This window comes from Epargyreus clarus, unplaced genomic scaffold, assembly GCF_041222505.1.
Source record: "Epargyreus clarus isolate Ecla_fem2 unplaced genomic scaffold, WU_Ecla_fem_2.2 ptg000014l, whole genome shotgun sequence".
Lineage (NCBI taxonomy): Eukaryota > Metazoa > Arthropoda > Insecta > Lepidoptera > Hesperiidae > Epargyreus > Epargyreus clarus.
The window spans coordinates 14,416,248-14,441,827 of record NW_027332222.1 but is presented as its reverse complement, the minus strand read 5'-3'; the positions used below and the strand labels follow the sequence as shown (position 1 = coordinate 14,441,827).

The window sequence follows — 25,580 nt, the reverse complement described above, 5'->3', positions numbered from 1 at the left end:
ATATGTTTTTATAAGCCGTCTTAAACATGTTTTACGATGATACAATTCAGTATGGTGTTTGTCTTATATTTTTAGTAGCAATGCATGCTGCACTTCACCTAATGGTAAAGGGTCACTGCCATATCACATCACCTGTAACTCTATATAGAACTTAGGACCTGAAGACGATCACAGATACGTTACCACATCAGACATCCACACCCTTCCTCCGAATCACAATACTGTTTCACTCTAGAAATAGGTCCAGTGATACCTCCCCGATCAAACAATACTAGTTCTACCCCTTACATATTTTTTACTGTTTTGTCACATAATTAAATAATTATACGCGTGCTTAAAGGTAAAAGGGCCTATAGCTAAGGGTTAATAGGGATTTATGCTGAAAGGGCACATAAAAATTTTTTTTTTTTGCCATTCGGTTTGAAATTATCTGAAACGTAAAAAATTTTTAGTTCGGTTTGAAATTATCTGAAACTTAAAAAAATTTTACGTTTCAGATAATTTCAAACCGAATGGCAAAAAAAAAAAATTTATGTGCCCTTTCAGCATAAATCCCTATTAACCCTTAGCTATAGGCCCTTTTACCTTTAAGCACGCGTATAATAATTAAATAATTATAATAATTTAATAATTAAATAATAATCCTTGTACCCTAAAATAAAATCAATATTATCCGAGGCGTTTTGCTATTTATAAAAACCTTATTCCTGTATTAATGCAATGAATTTATTACAGGATGCCCTAATAAAGCGGCTAGGGGCGAACGCATACCCCTTCCACTTGGAGCTGACGCCGCTAGCGCCCCCTAGCGTGCAGTTAGTCCCCGCGAAGCAGTACCACGGCGCTCCCATAGGGACCTCCTATGACGTACGCGCTTATATCGGTAAGTTTTCAATTAATTGGCTCTATGAGGACCCCCGAGACGGAGCGGTCACCATACCTAGTGGTTGACGTACGTCATACCAAACGTCATAGTTAACGCGCAAAGGGTTCCAGGGTCGATCCCCGGTCAGACATCTGAATGATGAATCTAGATATCTGTTTTGGGTCTGTGTGTTTGTGTATTCGTCTATATGTGTGTTCATGGCACTCACATACAAGGAATCGTAGTGTGGGTTTATGAGTGTATAAACTTATAAAGAGTTTATTTATTTATGTAAAGTATATAGATTTAACGCACGTCGCCATATTAGACTACAACGAGTTCTGGGTTCAATCCCCGGATCTAAAATTAAATGTTGAGAGATTTCAGACGAACTATATGGTGGAGCGGTCGTAATATCAATCTGTGACGCAAAGCTTTCCGTGTAGCCCCCGGCGGCTCAGACTTCTAAATAATGTATTTAGATTTCTATTTCTAAATAATGTAGGTATTATGATGTTTGTCCACTTAAGTATGTGTGTCTTTATAAGATTTACGACAGAAAATTCTAATGTAAAAATAATTCTATTTTGGAAGTACTCGATTATAAATATAAATATAAATATATTCGCTGGGAAATAGAATTTAATATTAGATTAGTTGTCTGATTTTTTTGATCGACAAAGTTAAGCAATGTCGGATTTTAAATGGACGGAAGTTGGATAGGCGACCTGCAGTAGTGAAAAAAAAAGCAATTTTGCATGCTTCGGATGCCACCCTTAGAATAGTTATTTTCGTTGATAAGAGATCTTATGGGCCCTTAGCAGAGACCTTAGGGCCGAATTTTAAACATTGACCATTCGATTGATTCGATCGATACTCTTAGCATCTACTAATCTATATTCTTATAAAAAGTTGCAGCCAATAAAGTTAGTCTTAAACAACTTTCTCGATATCAGCAAAATACTTGACCAAACAATCCAAAATAAACGTGCACATTACTCTCAGTATTCGAGAACGTACGAAGTAGTTAGTCACTCACGCCTCTGCAATACCATTTGCCAAATTGCATTAAGCCGGCCTCAAACACTGGTCTTTGATATACTATATCTAATTATTCTGCTATGTAACTAAGATTGGTTTAATAACCCTCAAATTAACTGTTTAAAAAAATATTCTTATTTTAAATATGTTCGAACCATTAGTGGTACGTCAGAAGCACCACTGCATATTAAATATCCGTCTTATGCAGCTCGCAACTGCTGGGGTCTAGTTGGAAAGACCTCAGGGCATGAGTAGCCTTTAGGTAGGACTTCATGCTTTTTGGGGTCGATTACACATTTTTTACACACTCAATAACAATAGTTGCTTAGCCACCTTATTAAATTACCTTAGAGTGGCCTAAGCGTGTCAGCCTAATATAGTAATCTCCGTTATTACCTTATGTGTGCATTCCGTGAATTTGGTGGACGCACTACCGTGCAAAGATAAGGTTGCCGACAAATACCTTTTTGTGCACGACGGCGAAACCTTCAAAGGGTACCCGATGCCTAATGCCCGATGCTCTGCTCTAAGGGGAACCTGCCGGACAATCTACCGATCTCATTCCCAATATTTTTTAAAATTCCAAAGTAATTTTCTCAAACACGTTCTTCAAACTCATTCTTAAACTATGACTTAAATTAGAGGATAATTGGAAAGTGTTACCCGATCTTACTTATCATATGTTACAATCAGCTGTAAGCTTATAATAATATACTAGAATTAAAATTAGATGAGAATAAACATGTGTAACATTGTTACACTACGGCTTACATAGTCCTCTGACAAAATTAGAGGATAATTAGCACGTGTAAACCATTCTACAAAGCTTATAATTATCCGAAATATTACAGTATAGTAAATTAACATAGGACTCTATTATTAACGTAAGGCACGAGTTCTAATTTAAATTTCAAAGATTTAAAACAATGAAGTGTAAGCATTGTAGAATATTCGTGTTTCATAATACGCACAAACATGTAGCTACAAATTTTATAGTGATTGTTTTTTATTAAAATAAATAATGGAATAAATATTTTCATTTAATGATACTTCAAATTTATGATGTAAAATAATTACAATTGTTCGAATAAAAGTATTATGCTGATTAAGTATTATATTGTAATAATTAATGTTATCATAATTATGCAAAAGTGGCTTATTTAAAGAATATATTAAATAATTCGATTCGATGATTTAAACCTTTTATGCCGAAAAAAGTACAATTCCCGAGCGATAGATAAAATCTCCGACCGAGAGCGAAACCGCGGGCGGAATATTGTTAAACAATAAAAATGCGAACTTCGAAACTCGCACTTTTATTTTTTAAACAAAATAAATTCATTATTATGGCGTACTGTTATTTACAGTACCCTTAAATTTTGAGTGCCGTAAACACTTTGCGGAACACTTCGGCCTAAATACACATTCCTATCGTGTTTTTGTGTTTTAAAACCACGTTGCGGTAGGGATGGCGATTCTTCCCGAAAATATCGATTCGAATCGAAGTGTGATAAAACGATTCACAAAAAAATCGAAGTCAATAGAATCTCCAAAATTTGATCTTCGAACTATTCAGGGGCGAAGCTAGCGAAGAAAAATGGTCATCAGAACAGAACCAAAAAAATAATAATATTCAATCAATTACGAAATTACGAACTTCGATTTTCTAGAACCAAATATCGATTCACTGAATCGAACCAATACTGGAGATCGATTAAGATAATCGATTTTTTTGGTCCAAGAAATCGATTCTTCGATTAATCGATCTCAGATCGCCATCCCTACGTTACGGTTAAATTGGAACACAATACAAATAAGCTTGATTCGAAACGAACGGACATGTCCAATTTAAATTAAAGTAAAATGTTTGGAATTTGTCATTACTTTCAAAGTGCTTTGTCCAGTGGAATTTCGACATACCTATCTGTCAGTTGGGAAACTTTAATGTCCCACTGCTGGGCATGGGAAACCATCAATTGGAGTTCTAGCCCACGCTCCAACTTGCTGCCCCAATGCGGACTGAACAAGTTGCAAATTAGTTTGATGGGATGGGATGGGGATGGTTGACACCCATGTATGTTTAAAAACCAACCAAAAAGGCCTCCGAAAAGGTTATTAATTGCCGTCTAATAAAAACAACCAAGACTGACCCTAGTGTGCGTTCGGAAGCACGGAAACCTGTATGAAGCTCAGCCACTAGCGGTCACCCATCCAATTATTTTCCGCGCCTTAAGCTACTTAACTTCGTGGACCATTTGCAATCAGTTAAGATTTTACGATTTGTCTCATGTCTGTTATTGATAATCAATGTTGTAAATAGCAAAAACAATAATTTAATGACAATTTTTAGTTGAAAGAAATGGTCAAATTTCGATCCATGGTAGGCAAAAAGTTGAATGGATTTATTATTAACAACGAGCTTTAATACACTCGTATCTCTCAACCGTTGTCGACATCTACTCCATCATCTAGACCACGAGAGTTTTAAAAAAACTTAAAAACATTTTCACCTATGTCTATTAATATAACTCAAAATTAAATTACTTTTATTTTCCCAGCGGAGCGAGCTGATGAGAAGGTGTCTCGGCGGAATATTGTGCGCATGGGAATCCGTGTGCTGCAAGGCCCGGGGAAGCCTTTCCCTCCCACGCTGCCACCACACTCGCCCCACACACTGAAGGCCTTGGCTCATCACAACGTTCTCAGGTATGTTTTACATAATATTGGAGAAGACGGGCAAGCAGTCCACCCGACGATAAGTGACTACTGTCGCCAATGTAACATCTGACATCTATAATCAATCCCAGATACGATTAACACATGCGCCGCGAGGACTATGTTGAAATACCGCGAAAAAGTATGTCCCCCTTACTACACCCTTCAAACCAGAACAGCTGCCTAATAGCAGCGCTTAACACTGCTGCTATTAGGCAGAAATAGGTGTTGCTTTGGTGCCGCTGGAGTTGAACCACAGACGGTACCACCTTAAAAATTGTAGGTAAAACCTTAAAAATTTGAATCTCACAGAAAAAAAGTTTACACATGTCGTTAAACTAACGCTATGTAAAAAAGCGTACTATAAAGTAAGTGATTATTTGACTGACAAAACGGTGTGGTCTGAATTAGCTCCAGCTCCACATGTACCATTACGTTAAGTTAACATTGTCAAAAACATTTTTTTTAAAAGATGTGTGTTATGGAGTTTCTTTCGCCGCTTCTTCTCCATAACGAAACACCTTGTGAAGTGGTGGTAGTTGCTTTGACATTCAAAAAGTGATCTGTAAAGAACCTATTTTGAATAAAAAAATTGATTTGATTTGATTTGATTTGATTTGAAGGTGTAATACCTTAATATACACTTAATATATACACTTAATGTACCTTCATAGACACTATAAAGAATAACTTAATATTTATATCCCGGGTTCATGGTTACGATCATTCAGAATCAATGTGGTTCTGTGGTTACCGTACCCTCTGTCATTCTCTTCTACCGTACCTTCTGTAGGATTCATGTTCATTCCCTGCTTGGACACATAAATATCTAAATAAAGCCACGAATCTACAAATGTTTATAAATCAGAATCAGACTATGTAATTTCTTTTTATTCAAGATTTTATGAAATCATGGTTTTTTGGTTTTTCACGGAAACTACCCAAAAATTCAAATGTGTTATATACTAAAATCTTCCAGCTTAAATAAGCTTTCAAATAACCAAAACCCAATTGATCCATTTCGATTTTGACAATAGTTTTTGAGAAAATCGCGGACAAACAAACTTCCATACACACATAGAGGTCGCATTGAGAACCTTTTTTGAAGTCTATTAACAAATCTCTATATACCTGGGATACGGTTTATCAATCTTACCCAACATTAACCATATCCAATATTTCAAGCCGTCAGATATGTGAAAGGAAGTACTCATTACATAAATGATGATAATAGAGACTAAGATATCATAGAACAATAGCTAACGCTACAATGTTATCACGGAATATAGCTAATTAGTCTAAGATTCCATACAAATGAGTTGGCGAGGATAACAATAGCACCGCAATTTATATTAATAGCCACTTGTGGATAGATTGTGGGGTATTAAGCCTACACGAGTTGGCTTTCCTCATAGATATGAAATGAAATGAAACGATTTATTGCATAACTACGTTCTTTATGAAATTGTAACGGGCAATGAGACTGCATGAGTCTACCTGACTGAAGTACTAACTGAACTCTGCATATTCAGAAGATGTGGAAACTATCTGGTTCGACCCCGGGGACACCCCCGCACCATCTATTTCTGCCTAATCAAAACAACATTAAGACTGCTGTGTTCTGGTTTGAAGGGAAGCAGATGACTATGCAGTCCACCTGATTGTAAGCGGCTACTATCGCCCATGGACATTTTAATCAACCCCAAATGAGATTAGATTCCTATTTGAAGTCGCGCCGCTACACCTGCGGACTAAGCTGAAAGTCTCGAAAAAGTATGTCTCCATTACTACCCCCTTCAAAACCAGAAAACTGTAGCGCTTTACATTGCCTAAATAAGTAAATATGTACACAAAATACCAAACATAGAACCCATTTAATTGTAACTCCAAATATTGGAGTACAGTTGTGGAAGCCCATTAGGTGAAAGGCTCCCAACCCCGAAGATAAATCTTTTCCACCTGATATGACAAATATTGAGGCGCATCGACTCGTGAGGCGCAATATCGGTACGATTCATTTGAATGAACATTAATGTACATAGCGAAACATATCTGGGATTACATAAGCTGTAAATACCATTTACGTAAAAAGTATAATTTCTCAATAAGTCTTAGTGTGATAGATATCAAAATGTCGCGTAAGAAGTATAATTTCGCAATAAGTCTAATTGAGATAAAGAACAAAATGTCCCATCAGATAGACCCCATATTTTTCTTTACAATGTTTTTAAAGCCACAACCCTTATCTCCTCAGCTTGGTACTCGTAGATATAAATACGTCCATACAAATTTATTGGACTATAAGTCGAAATTTTGACAATTTCTAGTAGCATTATTTAATAATAATAATCAATCTATTTAATGTTTTCTCTACCAGAGATCGACATATTTTGAAAAAAACTTCATACTAGTAATTGCCAAATTCCCATCTTTGGCAGGCAACATTTGAAAATATTAAGTACTAGCTGACCCGGCAAACTTTGTACCACCTCAAAATCTATTTATGAAATACATTTCATATAAAATATAGTCTATGTTACTCGTGGATAATGTAGCTTTCGAATGGTGAAAGAATTTTTTAAATCGGTCCGGTAGTTTTTGAGCCTATTCATTACAATGAAACAAACAAGCAAAGTTTTCCTCTTTATAATATTAGTATAGATGTATTTACACAGGCATTGGCAGAAATTGTCAATTTCGATCTTTGGTAGGCAACACATTGGATAGATTGATTTTTAAGGCACGACCTTACATATTCTATGTCTATAACAAAAATAAAGTAAATGAGTACAAAACCTCTTAAATCAAATGAATACTAAGACAGAAACAGGAATGGATCAGAATTTTTCATCTCGACAAACAAAGGCTGAAATATTATTTTCATGAAAATATGCCACAGTGCACTTTGTTTCACCGGATTACTATCAGGGCGTGGGTGGTTGTGGCGTTGCAACACAAAGGTAGTCGGGTTGTTCTTTTTTGAAATAGAGATATGACAAGCTCAGTCATTTGGAATAAATATAACGGTATTTCTCCCCTAAAGCTTCAATATTTTGTGTATTACGTCTACGTTATATTTGTAAAGATTGTCAGGAACAAATTCGGCCATATTTATATTTGCCTTCAAAACGGTTTTCTTGTTACGTTACATAAACAGTATACTCATTTGCAAACACGTACCTAATAACATTTTATTTATAAAAAGCTTCTAACATTTTTGTGCAAATTTATAAGCATAGTTACAATAAAAACTCTTTTATAAATATGGCGATAGCGTATCAATGATTAATCTTAAGATTACTACATCCTCTGGAATTTATATTATTTCGAGCATCGACCGATTAGGTACCTACTATCCTAGTGCTGGGTACCGGGTCTTCTCATGGAATGAGAAGTGTTTAAGCTATATTCCACCGTGTTAACCGGATTGGTACACTGCACGCACCTTTCAGAACTTTTTGAAAGAATTGTAACGTATATAGCTTTCCTCACCATTATAACAAGTCATAAAATGTATATCTATAACTAGCTGACCCGGCAAACTTTGTACCGCTTCAAAATCCATTTATCAAATATATTTCTAATAAATATAGCCTATGTTACTCGTGGATAATGTAGCTTTCGAATGGTGAAAGAATTTTTAAAATCGGTCCAGTAGTTTTTAAGCCTATTTATTACAACCAAACAAACGAACAAAGTTTTCCTCTTTATAATATTAGTGTAGATATATACATGATTTTAAAAAACAAAGCTGCGTCAGCGTGTCCGGGGTTTAAACCTTGGACTCACCGATCGAGAGTAAACTCGCTGCCCATGCACATCGTAATCAACCCCAGGAAGGATTAAATATTCCTACCTAAGGTCCATAACAGATGCGCCGCTGCCCTTGAGGACTAAGCTGGAACGCCTCGGACAAGTATGTCTCCCTTACCACAGCCTTCAAACCGGCACACAGTAGCGCTTTACACTGCAGTTATGAGGTAGAAATATGTGGCGGTGGTGCGCCGAAGTGAACCACAAAGGGTTCCACCATCCTCAAAACTATTACTGCTCAATTTTTACCAAAAGCTTATCACTATTTTTTGCTGTTTTAAAAATACGCGCAAATTAAGTATCAAACCTCATCGAGGACGGATGCATGATGAATAAACAACACTAAACCGTGCCAGAAACTTCGAAACATGTCGTAAAACCGTCGATAAAAATAACGACATCACGCTTGATTTACGTTCATGGGTTATGGGTTATTACTCCAAACATTTGAGGTGTAACTGTTAGGGACCTGTTGCACTGTCGACGATACGCGTGACATTTTCTATAGCAACAGCAATCGGTAATCTATCTTTTTTTAGAGGAGTAACAGACGAGCATGCAGTCTACGTGATTGACATCTGTAATCAATCCTGGATTCCTACTTCATGCCTACTCTCTCTCTCTCAAACTATAGCACAGAAGCTCTAACATGGCTGTTTTAATCACAAATAGGTGTGGCGGCGGTGCCACCGAAGTCAAATCTTATTCGGAGGCATTCCAGTTTAGTCATCAGCGGTGAATCTGGAACCAATCTTACGAAGGAAATTAATTATATCAAGGATTGATTACAGACGTCCATGGGCGGCAGTAGTCACTTAGGTGGACTGCCTGGTCGTTTCTTACTTGAATATTATAAACAAACTTATGCATACCGAATTTTAACTCATTTGGTCCAGTAATTTCGGAGCAAATTGACTTAGCACGCACAAGTGACCCTATAAGGGTTTCGTTTATTTATTTTTCATACGGAACCCAGAAACTATTTCAAACCAATTGCTTGCAAAAAGCAGTCGACACAAACAAAGTTATGATGCGGTACTGAAAATTTCACGATCGTATGTAAAACTGGAACGCCGGAATAATTTGGTTTCGGTTATTAGCCCAAACATCACAGTCATAACTCCGCCGTTCCCATTAGTGAGACGTAGAAAATAATTTGACATGGGGTGTTAAACGAGACCCTGAAAGTGCCACGTGCACACACATTTATGATGGAAGTCATTAGGAGTAATCAAGTATGAACATGCTAATCACCTAAGAACTAAATCAAGGATAACATAAATAGAATATAATAAATGGTTATATAATTGGAAATGTTTATTAGTTAATCAACATTAAAAATAAGATCTTTCATTTAAGATTTCATTATATTTGTACTATCTGTAGAAATTGTGCGTTTTGGTTTGAAGGATCTTGTTTGTAGTAAAAAGGCTTAGTACTCAGGTAGCGACCGCAGATGGGAATCTAATCTAATCTGGGGTTGATTATATCCATGGGCGGCAGTAGCCACTTACCATCAGGTTAACTGCATGCTCGTCTGCTCCTTCTTCTATATTACACTATCAAAAATTATAATAGAACAAAATATATATGATATAAAGTACTAGGCGTCCATAACCGAAAAGGTATTGCTTATCATTTCAAGACATAATACACTGAGACCGTTTCAACGGATGCTGTCCCGTGCCTACCAAACCGTAAATAATTCGCATTAAGGAATCTAATGTTATCTAGGGTTGATTAGAGATGTCAAGGGAGGCAGTCGTTACATACCATCAGACAGACTGCATGCTGCTCTTGCTCACATATTATAAAAAATAACTTACAATAGATTTCCACTGTCACAAATTATAATAGATCAAAACATACATAATATAAAGTACCAGGCGCCCATAACCGAAATGGTATTGCTTATCATTTCAAGACATAATATACTGAGACCGTTCCAACGGATGCTGTCCCGTGCCAACCAAACCGTGAATAATGCGCATTATCTTTCTCCGGTGGATACATGATTTTGACTCAATTCATAAGCGTGAAACGATTTTCAATTTCGCTGTGCCTATTAATAAATTTAATTATAAACAGTATATGTATTTCTGAAGATTTTCATTTTCGCTGAAGGTATACCTATTAATAAATTTAATTATAGACTCTATGTTACTGTAAGCCCGAAGTACGGTAAATCTTGAGATTTGCTGGTTAATCTCAAGACTTACCAACATGAGGTAAATGTGTGAATTTATTAAAAAAGCGACAATTTCGTGCCTTTACCGCTGTTTGTTGGTAAAAACTCATACTCTGTTATTCTATTTTTTACATTTACTAAGCATTATTATTTTAAAATAGTTTTACTGTTTAACACAAACATAGATCTAAAGTAACAAAATATGTCAAGTGCTAAAGTACAATTGTTATAGATTTAGCATACTTTTCGCATTATTTTCCAGATTAAAAATAGTTGGAACGTAACCCACTTAACGTTTATTTATAGATCTTCGTAAGTATCCACAATTGTTTGAAATCCATGACGTGACGCTTGCATGCTAATTATTCCGTTGACAGATCTAGAAAAAACATAGATCATTGGCTATTTCTTAGTCATTACTGAGACAATACATTTGTACATTTCAAAGAATGAAAATTGAAAAAAAAAACACATTTTCATTGATGTTTTAGCGTCAATTGTTTTTTTAAATATTTCAATGACGTCAAAATAGCAAAAAAACATGCAGTCTACCTGATGGTAAATGGCTACTACCGCCCATGTACGTCTGTAATCAATCCCAGATAAAATTAGATTCTTACCTGAGATCGACCACGGTTGTGCAGCGACTCCTGAAGACTAAGCTGAAATGCCTCAGAAAAAGTATGGCTCCCTTACCACATTCTACAAACCAGAAAGACAAACAAGATAGAAATACTTGACACCGAACACCGAACAACTACGTTTTGTAACTTCAAATCAATAAACTATTATAAACAAGTTACTTTCTAGCCATCTGCCCATTACTGCCCCACTACTGGGTTCGGGTCTCTCAGAGTGAGAGGGATTGAGGTCATAGTCCACCGCGCTGGCTAACCGCGAATTGGTAGACTTCACACAACTTAAAAGAACTCCCAGATCACTTTGAAAAAACCGAGTTGCGTGCTTGGGTTCGAACTTCGGATCCCCGATGCGAGGTTGAGTTTCAACCATTAGGCTATATTGCTTATCAGTAGATATATCATTCATACATTATTCTAACATAACAGGCCAATCTCTTTACCCTTTCACCTTTGATCTACTTAACTCAAAGGCATATACACACATAATTAACGAGTGACATGACAACCTTGTGTTGCGGATGTGACCCAAATGAAGTTCCATACGAAGTTACGACAATAAACGGTCTAGCTAATGTTGTGCTAAATTTACTTAATGGTAAAATTGATGCTGAGTACACTTATTTCTATTTTATAATATAGCAAGCTAATATCAGTAAAACAGGGATAGCATAGTAGTAGACACTCAGCCTCTCAATCCGGGGGTCCATGGTTCAAATCCTAATCTCATTTTTTAAACTTATGTGCGTATTAATTATTACTTGCTACAAAGATGAAGAAAAACAGGTGTTTGAATTTTACTAACTCGCGTAGGGCCAGTGCGGTGGACTCTGCTATGGTGCGTATATCCTTCTCACTCTGAGAGGAGACCCGTGCCCAGCAGTGGAACAGTAGGTTGACAACAAGAAGACTGTATTAAAGTTGAAGATATTTACCTTACTACAGTAAGGCAAATAACAGATGTAGATGTTACAGTTTAGTCATCAATTAAGCTTTTAGGGGTAGGAACGTATGTGGCTGCGTTCAGGTAGAAGTGTATTTGTAGATGATAAACGTCAATGTATAATTTCCATCATAGGGACAGCATTTTATTTTCCTCTTGTGTAATTATATACCGAAATTTGGTAACGCACTCCATGTTTATTGATATCGTTTTTCTAAAAACTAAGTTAAAACGCTCCGAGTAACTGTTTCTACATTACATTTTTTTTTATAATAATGGAGTAGCAGACGAGCATGCAGTCCACCTGATGGTAAGTGACTACTCCCGCCCATGGGCATCTGTAATCAACCCTAGATAGGATTAGATATTCCTACCTGAGGTCGGCCACAGATGCGCTGCTACCATTGAGGACTAAGCTGGAATGCCTCGGAAAAGTATGTCTCCCTTACCACACCCTTCAAAACGGAACACAGCAGTGTTTAACACTGCTGTTATTAGGCAGAAATAGGTGTGACGGTGGTGCTGCCGGAGTCGAACCACAAAAGGTTCTACCACCTTTAGATCTAAAAAGCGTATAACATTGTGTAGTAAGACAGACATATATGAGAAGGTAGTAACTCAGCATTCAAACCACATAAAATTCTATAAAATTAAAATAATATTTTCAACACAAAACTGAAATGTGAACGGTTCTTTGTTAGTCTATTTTGAGCTGACATGGCTTCCTGTGTTCAAACTTTGTTTAGTTCATATCCTGTGTCCCAGACAGATGACATATTAACTGACACGCAATTCTATAGATCTACTTACAAAGTTGGTAAAACATTTCAAAGTTTGACTGCAGCGCCGCCAACATATCACCTATTTCTGTCTTATGACAGTGTTATTATGCTTGTATTAAATAAATTTACATACTGCTTATTCTATAGATCTATCTACAAAGTCGGTAGAAGTTTTTGAAGTTTGACTGCAGCGGTGCCAACACATATCTTATGACGACAGTATTATTATACTTTCTTTTTAACGTTATATTAATACATACCTACTTACGTGAACCGTTCCAGTTTAGTCATAAAGGACAGCTACGAATTATCCACCACAATTGACTTCTGATCGATTTGGAGTCGGTTACACTTAAGAATCACCATTCAATCCTTACCATTCTTAACTTCTTAACATAAGTATGGTTATAACATAAGGTGGTAAAACCCTCTGTGGTTCAACTCCGACAGCATCACCGCCACACCTATTTCTGCCTAAAATAACAGCAGTATAAGGGCTACTGTCTTTTGGTTTGAAGTGTGTAGTAAAGAAAGAAAACCTTACCTTACCTTACTTAACCTTAGGGTTAGAAGCGCGCCTGTAGCCGACTTCAGGAATCCAATCTTATCTGAGATTGATTACAGATATCAGATATGTAATAGCCAAATACCATCAGGTGGACTGCAAGCTCGTTTGCTGCTTTATTATTACAAAAAAATAACTTTTAAGAGACGAGTTTTTCAAATTTGGTCGAGTATTTATACGACTTAAAATAAAACCTTAGTTTCATCACTAATTCCCAACCCTATTAAGGCACATCCGGGCAGACCAAAGCCTCGTTCTATATTTACTCTTCAAAGCTGAGAGGCTTAACTTTAACGTAATGCATATGACATTTGCGAACTTTAGTCATAATGGCCTACGGTGTTCGACTTCCTGTGTTAAACTTCATTTCGCTCACATCCTGTCGTTTTCGCTTCGATGTGCACAGGCAATATGATATCGCGCTAGCAATATTGTGTTTCTGAATAACTATTGTTAGTACAATATCCTATGATACAATGTTTACAATTAGGGAAGAGTTTACAATACACGCACAAATGTATAAATATTTTTCCTAACAGAGATCAAAATTTGGCAATGTATGCTTTTTTTAACAATCTTTGGTAGGTTAAACATTGGGTAGATAGTATTAATAACAGAAATTAGTCTTCACGGGTAGTAACAAATCTGCGGCTGACCTTAGGCGGCACTCAATTCCTATCTGGGGTTGATTATAGATTTATAAGATCGACAGTAATCACTTATCGTCAAGTGGAATATGTGCTCAGTAGTTTTAACTTTCATTTTTAAGCAAACCTTTAAAAATGGCCTACATAAAAATAAGTAGAACATTACACTATCTCAGATTGTAAATTTTGCACAGTTCATTATCATTTGCATGCTCCAGTTTTGTAATTGAAGGAGCAGTCAGGACAAAGGCCACGGTAATTACTTTAATTGGTGTAATAACACAGTCAGAAGTAATTGACTTAATCTCTGTCTCACATTCGAGTCGAGTCATGTTGCGTGGCGCAGTACTCGTTGAGTGCTGTGCTGGGTCTCGGGTTTGATTCCGGAAAAAGGAGAAAATTGAAAGTAAATCTAAAATTAAAAAAATGTGTTCCTAGGTGTGTATATGTATATGTTTGTATGTGTCCATAGCACATATTATAATCAATTACGGTTAAAAAATTAGACATGTTTTTAATTACTCTTTTTTATTATCTATTTACGACCATATTAACCATTAATAAGTAATCTGGCATAGTTTAGTGTTAAGGTCACATTGACCTAACGCGAAATTGTCCATTAAATTGTACAATTTTTAGTCCTTAGCAATTTCCTTTTTAAAAAACTTACTTTTTGGATGTCAAGGGCGGGTTTGTATGAAGCTAAATCCAAGTTTGTGCGGTTTCAACTCTTGTTCCTCGGCCGCCTTTTTGAAAAAGGGGGTGCAAATCGCACACCAACGACAACCAAAAAGTAAAATTGCGTCCTCTGACGATTGCAAACCCAAACATAACTTTTCGTTGAATAAAATATTTTTAAATCAATACGCTTATGAATAGGAATTCGAAATATCTCGGAAATGTAAAACGGGGTCTGCGACGTTGTAATATTAAGTATACGAAAATAACAAGCATACAATTTTCAAAATGACTCGATATTTAAGAATGCACTTAAGGAAACGTAAATTTAAAAGCTCTGAACGCAATCCAATTACAATAATGTATTTATTTTAAGTGTCAGTGTTACGAAATGCTAGTAAATGTCAGTCATATATAACGGCAATAAAACCGAGAGATCATAATATATTTAACTGACAATCGTATTACGTTCACATTTTTTTTACCTGACATCGAATAAACGAGGGTTATGTTTTTCGATTATACATATATGTTATGTCTATTCTGGGCAAAAGAAACTAATGTTTAGTATGCGTATTACCTGAATGTGTATGTATTTTATAACTAATAGATTTTGTTTAGGCAATAAAATAATTAGCAGTGATAGTCCAATGGTTTAGAAACTCGACCTCTCGAACGATGGGTCCGATGTTCAAATCCTACGCACCTCTAATTTTTCAAGGATATATACGTATTAGAAATTAATTGTCACTTGCTTAAAACGGTGAGGGAAAACATTGTGAGGAAACCGACATACCTGAGAGATTTATATAAAAAAATCTCAAACGTATGTGTAGTCTACCAATACGCACTTGGCCAGCGCGGTGAACTATGGACTAATGCTTCCATTCTGAGGAGAACAGTGCCTAGCAGTGGGACAATAATGGGTTGTTGACAGAATAAAATAGTTATATAAAAAAACAAAAATAATAATTTAATAAACTAAGAATATATAATAAAGACGGGCAAAACAGTTTTTCTTCGACTAATTATAAAACATTAAAGTCGCCTTTTAATTTAATTACTTAAAACACTTATAAAGACTTGAGAAAACTTGTCTTTAAAATTCATAGACCATAAAATGAATTTACAGCAGAGCCGTGCTTTAATTAAGGTTTGATATTAAAGTGTAGCTACAATTCTGTTTTCTTTTTGCAGACTCAAAAACAAAGGTAAACTGAGCGCGGATGAAAACTGTCGGGGGAAGAGAGATGAAATTGGTAAGTACATTTCATTTTGTTTATTTTTCGAGTACGTATGAAGCGATTTGCAGCGTGTATGTTTTTAGGGTTCCGTATCTCAAGAGTAAAAACGGAACTCTTTTACTATGCTTTCGCTATCTGTCCATTTGTCCTGTCACAGGGCTTTATCTCTTAAATCTTAATAGATGTAGATACCGTACTGCATAGAGTAAGTAACGATGGCCGATAAAACAACAAACACTAAAAGAATTAATATTTGGTGGTACGGAACCCTCCGTGTGCGAATACGCTTGGCCAATTATTAAGGTTATATCAATGTTAATATTTTGAGTAGTTGATGTATTCAGTTGCGTTCATTGTTGTGAAAAATATGCATTTTTTACATTATTCTGTACAATATAATAAATTTGTTTAATAAACAAATATTGGCGTATTCTTATAACACTCTTTATCTGTAGATAATGCCGCAATTTTCATATATTTTCGTTGGCAATTAAATAAACCTCTTGCGGGAAATTAAAAGGAATATAAACGAAAATTTAATTAAAAAAAATGAAAATATCTGCAAGCCGATAAAAGCGGCCCAGCTGTAGTTAAGAACCATTCATATGAACCCGACCAAACAAAAATAGGAAAATTTACAAGGAAAATTACCAACACGCAAGGAATTTCATTTATAAATTCTCTGCATTTTACGTGTTTTGTGCTCTCAATTCCCTTGTTTCAATTCCATTTCGATATATAAGCAGCTTAATTTCACCTGAAATTTCTGTGAACATTTCCGTGAAACACTCTCTAACCATTCAGAACTATTATTATAAATAGTGTACTCAAATACCCAGTAGATGTTACACAGTTGTGTTATTCATTGTTCATAAGTGGAGCATACCAGATTTTTGCTCTCATATACCCGTAATATGTAACATCGCGAGCGGAATAACATGGACTTTTCGGGAAGATTTGAGTTTGTTATACGTTTTTTTATATAATATAAGGATAGCAGACGAGCATGCAGTCCATCTAATGGTAAGTGGCTAGTGCCGGCCATGGACATCCGTGATCAACCCCAGATAGGATTAGATATTCCTACCTTAGGTCGGCCACAGATGCGCCGCTACCGCTGAGGACTAAGCTGGAACGCCTCGGAAAAGTATGTCTCCCTTACCACACGCTTCAAACCAGAACACAACAGCGCTTAATATTACTGTCATAAGGCAGAAATAGGTGTAGCGGTGGTGCCGCCGGAGTCGAACCACAAAGGGTTCTACCACCTTTAAATCGTGGTCATATGATATTTTAATCAATTCCAATGTAGAGAATGATTCTATCCTCGTAATTAAACAAGAAATATTCTACTATCGAGTAGTTTTTATTGGAGAAAAACACGCTGAAACCTTTAATACCTACCTGATAAATCTGAAATATAATCAAAATTAAATTATGTAAAATGAAATACGGTTTTAATAGGTTTGACTGAAGTAATTACAATTATATATTCTGTTTTAATTTTGCAGGAAAAATCTGTCAAAGTGTCAAAGAAACCTATAATTACATAAATTAAAGATATTAAATGTCTTTTAGGATCTTTAATTATGTTTTCTGTAAATCGGAAAAAGTTTGAATTAATATCCGGCCTTAATATACCTTAATGGTTCAAGGTTCAAATTTAGGCATACCCATGCCCTACCGTATTTTGGAAAATCCTGTCTACCTCTTCGGATGCGAAGCCCAGAGTTCCTAAGCGCCTTAAATCACGAGTACAAAACATTTCTTTTAAACTTATTTCCTCTTTTCAGAAAACATGGAGCCTACCCCTCCGCGAGCCACCGTTGAAAAACCATTTCTCTTATCGGATGGCAGGTAATGAATCCTCATTTCTTTGCTAAGTATTTATACATATAAAAAGTATGTAAGGTTTGCGTGTCTGTACATCGAATATATTTAGAAAAAGTTGATAAAAGTACTGAGAATAAATAGTAGCAATTTCTATCATTTTTATAATTATTGTCCGTATGTTTGTCTGTGTGTTTGAAATCACATCAAACCAAAACTTCTAAATTAAATTTAATAAACTATACAATATCTTCATATCCCATATCTGGACTTAACATTTACTCTTTATTTTATTAAAATCGATATACTCTGTCAAAAGTTATTGCAATTTTAGAACAGAAGTAATTTTTCTAACAGTGCAGGTACTCCATGAGCTTGATAGATGGGCGTTATATATTTGGCATTATATACTGAATCCATACGAACGAAGTTGCAGGCAAAACTAAAATAGAATTTAACAAGAAATACAGATTTCAGTATATTCCAGCTAGAATAGTTTCCTACTTGTCTTTCTATTTTCACTGGAACTGAATGCAGCCATTAAATATTTATTTCTGTTCTCTCTCAGAATAAGTCATCGAAGGAACCATGCTCTAATTGATTTTCTATTTTGTAGTCTTAATACAGCAAACAGTTATTTATAATGTTTCCATTAATATATTAGCAGATAATGTTTTTTAGTTTATGTAAGTATGTCTCATTCTTCAGATTTTAACATAATATGAGGTGGCGTGAAATTGTGGGGTCACTACATTAAATGTAAGCAGTCGGAATTTGTGATATTATAATACCCAATTTATATGAATATTTAATAAGAGATTTGTTAATAGCTGCTAATTTAAAATCGCAGATAAACTATTCCCTCTATATTATTTATTTTTGGGAAGCAGGTCCATAAAAATTACATTCAGGTTACAATTAGAGGTCCATAAATGTTTACTTAGAGGTATTTTTTGTTATTAAGCAAAACAGCATAATACGTATCAGGTTTTAAAGTATTTATTTTAAAATTCATTCAACGTATGAATATATAACCATAATTACTATTTTCAATACTATATATGAAAGGTGTTGTAAGCTATTTTGTTGGGACAATTTATTCCATTATCATAGCTATTAATCTGCTGATAAAATAAGTAATTTCCTTCCCAATTAATAGACATACGCACAATAGCTGCGTGCGGTGATATATTTTGAGGATAACATTATTAAATGAATATGTGAGGGTGAGGGCTTTGACCTTTATACATCTCTGTACTCATCTAGAGGCTAATAATATTCGTTTCAAAAACGTTTAATAACAGTGCTATAAAACGGAAAAACTTGCTATAATGTCAAATAAGCATTATTTTGGCCAATCGTGACTAAACAAGGTCGCCATTTCGAGGTAAAAAAATAAGGCGAAAATTACATAACAAAATGAAAAACAGAATTAATATATTTACACATACATAATTTTAATATTTACGCAAGCAATAAAAAAATAAGTTTCGCACAACGCCATCTATCTTATAGATATTTAAACGTGGAGCGACTTCAACAGTCCTTTATATAAAAATATTTTCAATAAAAAAAATATTAAAATTATTATTTTAGACATGTTTTATATTGGGACTCTCCAAGTTTACTTCATGTATAATTTCAACTTTTGCAAAACCAACTATAATCAGCAATTCGGAGAAAGGCTAATAAAGTAGCTGATATAATATTCAGTCATAGCGAACCCAAACAAATTTGCCTCTAGCGCTTACACCAGCCACATTTCCCATGTATTATGCATAGTTATTGCTAAGGTTACGTTGAAAAGCCCTTTAACACGTTAGCTGCGGAACGCGGCTTAAAACACCTCGTCCATGTCTGGTCGTTATAGCGGTAAGAAAAAACTTTAACTTCTCTGTGGTGCGAGAGGCATAACTTCCGTCTGGTTCAGTGTAGGAGAGTGATAACTATATGTTTGTGATGTGCTACTGATTCCTAGTTCTATGGTACACCAACCTAATGTCGGGTTTGTTAGACCTCGTACCGCACTGAACAAATAATAATGCTAACACAGTGCGGAACGAGGTTGGGAACGCCACGTTTCCCCACGCACCTCGTACCGCACCCCACGCTAGCTTCACGTGGTTAGTGTTGTGCAACGCAGTCGAGGCTGCGTAACGACGAAGTAGGACCGCTGTCTTTATGTTGAAAATTATCATGTCGAAACGTTGCCGAAAAAAGTTGATCATGGAGGAAGATGAAGAAAAACCGGTTGAAAAATCTTAACCAGAATCAGAATACAGGAAGATATTTCAAAAACAGGTAAGTCACAAATATACTCTGTCTAGGTGAAAGTCCAGTAGTGAGACTTGGCAGGCTAGGCGTATATCCGTATAGTAAGAAATTACATTATAGATAATTACGTTTCCTGTTATGGTTCAAACAAAAGTTAAGTAGCTACATTATTGATATAGGAAACGTAGGCAAAATCGTTACCGAGTATTCCGATTACTCTTTACCCTAATCTACTCGCTCCTACTTTTCAGAATCCACTGCAAAGAAAGCACATCATCTCGATAAGGGTCCAAAGAAGAAGAGATGTGTCGGATGCTACGAAAAACTCCGCACATTCTTGACATGTCGTGAGGCAGACAAAAAAACCAAAAAAAAAATCTCACGGAATGCACTGTTTGCAAAAAACCTTATTGTCTGAAATGTTTCAATGAAAAACATCCATAACTTTTCCCCTTTTTGTATTCATTCTGTCCATAACGTTGATAAATAAAAACAATAAAATAAAATCGATATTTATTTTCCCATCACTAAATTATATGGAAACCTGCCATTTTTCAGTGCGGTCCGAGGTGCATTAGACCCACATTTTATTTTACCCATAGAATCTAAAGTAACGAATTTAACCAAGGGCGGCGGCAGTTTTAGGTTAATCAACTCATTGTTAATAATAATCAAGACAAAAGCCGTCGATTTTGTCTTATTTGGCGCCAAAAAAAGGATTTTAGTCTCCTTCGGGCGGTGGGATTTAACACGCCTCGTGCCGCCACAATGTCGGATATAGGACGAGGTTTAAAACAACTCGTAACGCAGTAATGGAAAGTACAGAAAAATCTGTGCCGCAGGGAACGTGTTAAGGATAAATTCCTAAGTAAAGTGAAGTATAGTAACATTTCAGAAATGTACGTAAAGGTTTGTTTATGTTGGTCAATAGCGTGTTTGTAAGAGTGGTAAGACACGAGCGACAGTAGGCTTTGGGTGTCACTCATGTGCTAGCTAAGTAACTTAAATGAGAAATTAATATTTCTTAAGTATGTACATTGTACAGTCACGAGCATAAATATATGACTATTAACAAAAATAACTGTCATTGATATTTTTGCTGATGTAAATGGTAATATATTTATGCTTGCGACTGTACTTCAATTTTGACTATTGAGTATTACAAATCCCACACTCTCACACTCACACATACACATCTACTCCTGAGGACTAAGATGATCATATATAAATCAACCGGTATCCACACAAACGCTTCCTCCTTCCACCAAAAAGTAAAGCTTAGCGCTACAGGGGAATATAATGGTTGTTATTCCGCGTTCGAACCATGCTCTTAGTTAATACGAAGTTTCAAATTATATCCTATCCTATCTTATCCTACCCTATAGGCAATTCATGACATTACAGTTAAAAAGAAATTTTGTTGAAAATTCAGAAATATTTATTCACAAATTCCTTCTCAGGGTGGAGTTGGAGGCCTGGCTAGACAAGGCTACGTACTCCCACGGCGAGTCCATCCATGTCGGTGTGATCGTCTCCAACCATTCTTCGAAAACCGTACGACGAATAAAGGTATTTATTTATATATTATCTTCAACTATCTTTTTTTTTAATATAGGAGGAGCAGACGAGTCTACCTGATGATAAATGGCTACTGCCGCCCATAGACATATGTAGTCAACCCCAGATAGGATTACATATTCATCAAACCACAGCAGCGCTTAACACTGCTGTTATGAGGCAGAAATAGGAGTGGCGGTGGTGCCATCGGAGTCGAACCACAAAGGGTTGGACCACCTTCAATTACCATTATATTGATAGAGTAACATCATTAAATATATTCTACCTTAGCAAGCTACACTTATAAATCCAGGATTTTCTATAAGTATATGGACTGGACCAGATCAGTTCTGATACAATCCGCTAGGGGCGCTGATTGGAAATGTATGGGCAAATACGTAAACAAATACAAAAACAGTAATTTTTTAAAAAACTTAAAATGGTCCATAACCATCCCAATCATAACCATAACAATAAATCAGTACAGGGTCAGTTACATCAAAATTTCAGCAGTCATTCCTCGAGATCGTAACCATAAAGTTGCCAATGCCAGAGTATTTGCTTTCATACACGCATTTATTTACTCTAACCTAGTTGTATTTAATGTATATTGGTCTTAGTAGCCTCTGGTGTTGTAAACAGTATACAAATAGGTTTAACCAAGGTACACTTAAAGCAATAAATTTATGAATAAAACTTCAATGACACTAAAAAGAGAAACATATACACCCAAATTATAATTAGAAGAAAATTGAAAACTTGCATTCTGTTTAGTAATAAGTATAGTCCGCGCCAAACTGCTAGTCCGCTCTGAAGTTGTTGCGTGGTGTAGTCATACAATTTGCTATGGTAACGCGATTCATTTCTATATTCAGAGCGGACTAGCAGTTATGACATACGGCCTATAACGCCTATAACATACGGAATAAAGTGTAAGCAATATTCTTTTTCTTGATACTTTGCATTCGTCTTATTCTTTCGAAGTTTATAATCCCGAAAATTTCACTTCTACATACTGTAAACTGCATACATGTTTAACTCACCCAAGGGATCAAATTGAAATTGGTCAACAAATATAAGTATTAAATATTCAGACGTTTTAAAATTGTCTATAAAGAATTGTCTTCGTGCCTGATTGAGGCCTCCGGTGACCCAAGAGCTGGAGCTTACCTCGGCCAGCAAATTAGTTTGTCAATTCAGCGAGGTAATGCTGCTAGTATCTTGGGTACACTTCCTCGTGGCAGCGATTTGGCTCATTTATTTTATTTAAAAAAATTTCGTGTTATTCTTAGTATTTTTACTTTAAATTTTGTTTTTTGTAATTGTATAGGTTATGTTATAAAAAAAATGATACCGTTTTTTTAAATTAATACTTCTAAATTAGATATGAAGATGGAGCAACGATTAGTATTGAATTGAGGCACGAATTAAAGGTGTCAAAAATATTTTCAATTTGTCGGCGAAAATCAAAAAGCGCCGAAACCCGTCTCATTTTGAAGATCGTTTCGCTTGAAGATTTTTTCCATTACCGATTTTATTAAGGGGACCCGAATGCCCTAAGCCTCTTACATCCTATACTAATAAACTTCCAGTTTTACTAATAAATAAGGAACCCTATATCACAAAAAGCTCCGAACAATATCTAAAGCAGGTCTGTTAAAAGTTTTCCTTTACAAACAAGCTTTCGCTTTTGTACCGACAGTGAAGGTATTGTTTAACTTTGAATTTTGAGCGGTTCCAATAAAACTCCGTGTTAACTTCGTACGGTAATAGGATATTCGATCACTTTATTAATGAACAATTTGTATTTGTAATGGATACTTAGTTACTTTAAGCTCGTTATAAGAAAATTAGCGTCACGCTTGTAATGAAAATGAATTATGAGTTTGTGGCTTCGAGTCGTCAAGGGCTGGCGCTACACGTTTCTGAATCACGCTATCGAAGTTTTCAGAACATATTGTACATATACAAGCTCCGAACTCATACTCCGGAGCACGGCCGCCGGGGTAAAACCGGGGTTTAACTTTGACCCGATGACATGTGTTGCCACTTGATGATAAACATGGTCATGGTCAACTAACAAGTGAGTGAAGTTAGACGGGTTTCGGCACTTTTCGATTTTCGCCGACAAACTAAAAATCTTTTTGCAGCAGAGTCGATTTTTTCAAAATGTCGAAATTTGAACATAGCTTGTTATACGTTTTATGTTCATTTATCTACCTACTTTTATGGAAATGGTACATCCCGTACTGAGGGCCACCCCCAAAACCAAAGCCCAAAACTCAGATTTTCCAAATCATCTGCGTCATTATTTACAATCGAAAACTTTTCTTTTTGCGGAACCCATTTCTATTTCGGTTCTTACGATGTTTGATATTTCATACTAATAGGCTATCAAATGACTTCTTTGGCGGAGCGATCACCATACCGGTCTGACAAGCGAAGAGTTCCAGGTTCCAGCCCCGGCCAGACAGATATTTGATAAATTTTGATTTATGTTCCGGATATACTACAAAATGTTATACCCAAAAATAAACACTTGAATAAATTTATTTTTTAATTACAATGAACAAACTGAGCTTATATTTACTACAAATAAATTGGCAAATATTGTAGCATTGTTCAGTATTCGCGTAAATGTGATCGTATTTTCGATTCTATGAAAATTACGTGAACAGCTGTTATTGTGAATAGCGCTCGTAAACAATATATTTATTAAGTGTGGTGAATAATGTGCCTTACGTACTTTCCGAGGTATTTATAGACGTACAATACAATATTGTGATACAAAGTGGATGCGTAACATGGAAAGGTACTGATATAATCCTAGATAATTGAATTGTTCATATATTCAGAAGTTCGTTCACCTATTTTATTTTATTATCTTTAGGAAAACCTGCAGCTAACATATTGTACTAGTAAGAGTGTTTAACAGAAGATTCTACATATTAGAATGTATAAGAAGATATTTGTTTCATTTCTGAAGAACCCTTTGTGGTTCGACTCCGGTGGCGCCACCGCCACACCTTTTTCTACCAACTAACAGCTGTGTTAGGCGCTGCTGTGTTCCGGTTTGAAGGGTGTGGTAAGGGAGACAGACTTTGCCGAGATTCCAGCTTAGTCCTCAGGGGTAGCAGCGCATCTGTGGCCGACCTCTGGTAGGAATATCTAATCCTATCTGGGGTTGATTACAGATGTCCATGGGCGGCAGTAGCCACTTACGAGCATGACAAAGTATGTATATATTTCTCTCTCATTCTCTGGCACGCGTTACTTCATATTTTCCTGTTTTTAACATGAGGTGTTGTTGGATTCGTTGTTGTGTGGTGGTTGTATGTGATTCTAATTTATTGTAGAAATGAACTTCGTAACACTCTTCATCATTTCCTTACGACACCACTACCATTCATAAAATATGTTAATTTATAACAAAAGTTGATGAGTTCTTGTTGAAAGAATATTGAAAAGCAGATGGAGATAAGGCAGACACTTTCATAAGGCATTTCTCTAAGTCTATAATTTTAAAATATATTATCGCATTTATAATAAGTGTAAAGACTATTAAACATAGATGCATTGGATTCCTACCAAGAGACGTCATCATCATTATCATCAACCCATTACTGTACCACTGCTGGACACGGGTCTTCTCTCATAATGAGAAGGATTACGCCATAGTTCACCGCGCTGGCCAAGTGCGTATAGGTAGACTTAATATACCTTTAAGATTTTTTTTAAATCTCTCAGGTATGCAGGTTTCCTCACGATGTTTTCCTTCACCGTTTTAGCAAGTGATAATT

The 25,580-nt window shown here is 35.7% G+C and overlaps 1 protein-coding gene across 1 annotated transcript in view; it reads left to right on the top strand.

Moving 5' to 3' along the window:
* LOC140746960 (arrestin homolog) overlaps window positions 1-25,580 on the top strand; it is a 77,757-nt gene that overhangs the window by 49,759 nt on the left and 2,418 nt on the right. Inside the window, exons 5-9 of the mRNA XM_073079156.1 lie at window positions 736-883; window positions 4,465-4,612; window positions 16,073-16,134; window positions 17,913-17,976; window positions 21,684-21,792. Of these exons, the coding sequence (XP_072935257.1) occupies window positions 736-883; window positions 4,465-4,612; window positions 16,073-16,134; window positions 17,913-17,976; window positions 21,684-21,792 (531 nt within the window). The remainder of the gene's footprint in view (window positions 1-735; window positions 884-4,464; window positions 4,613-16,072; window positions 16,135-17,912; window positions 17,977-21,683; window positions 21,793-25,580) is intronic.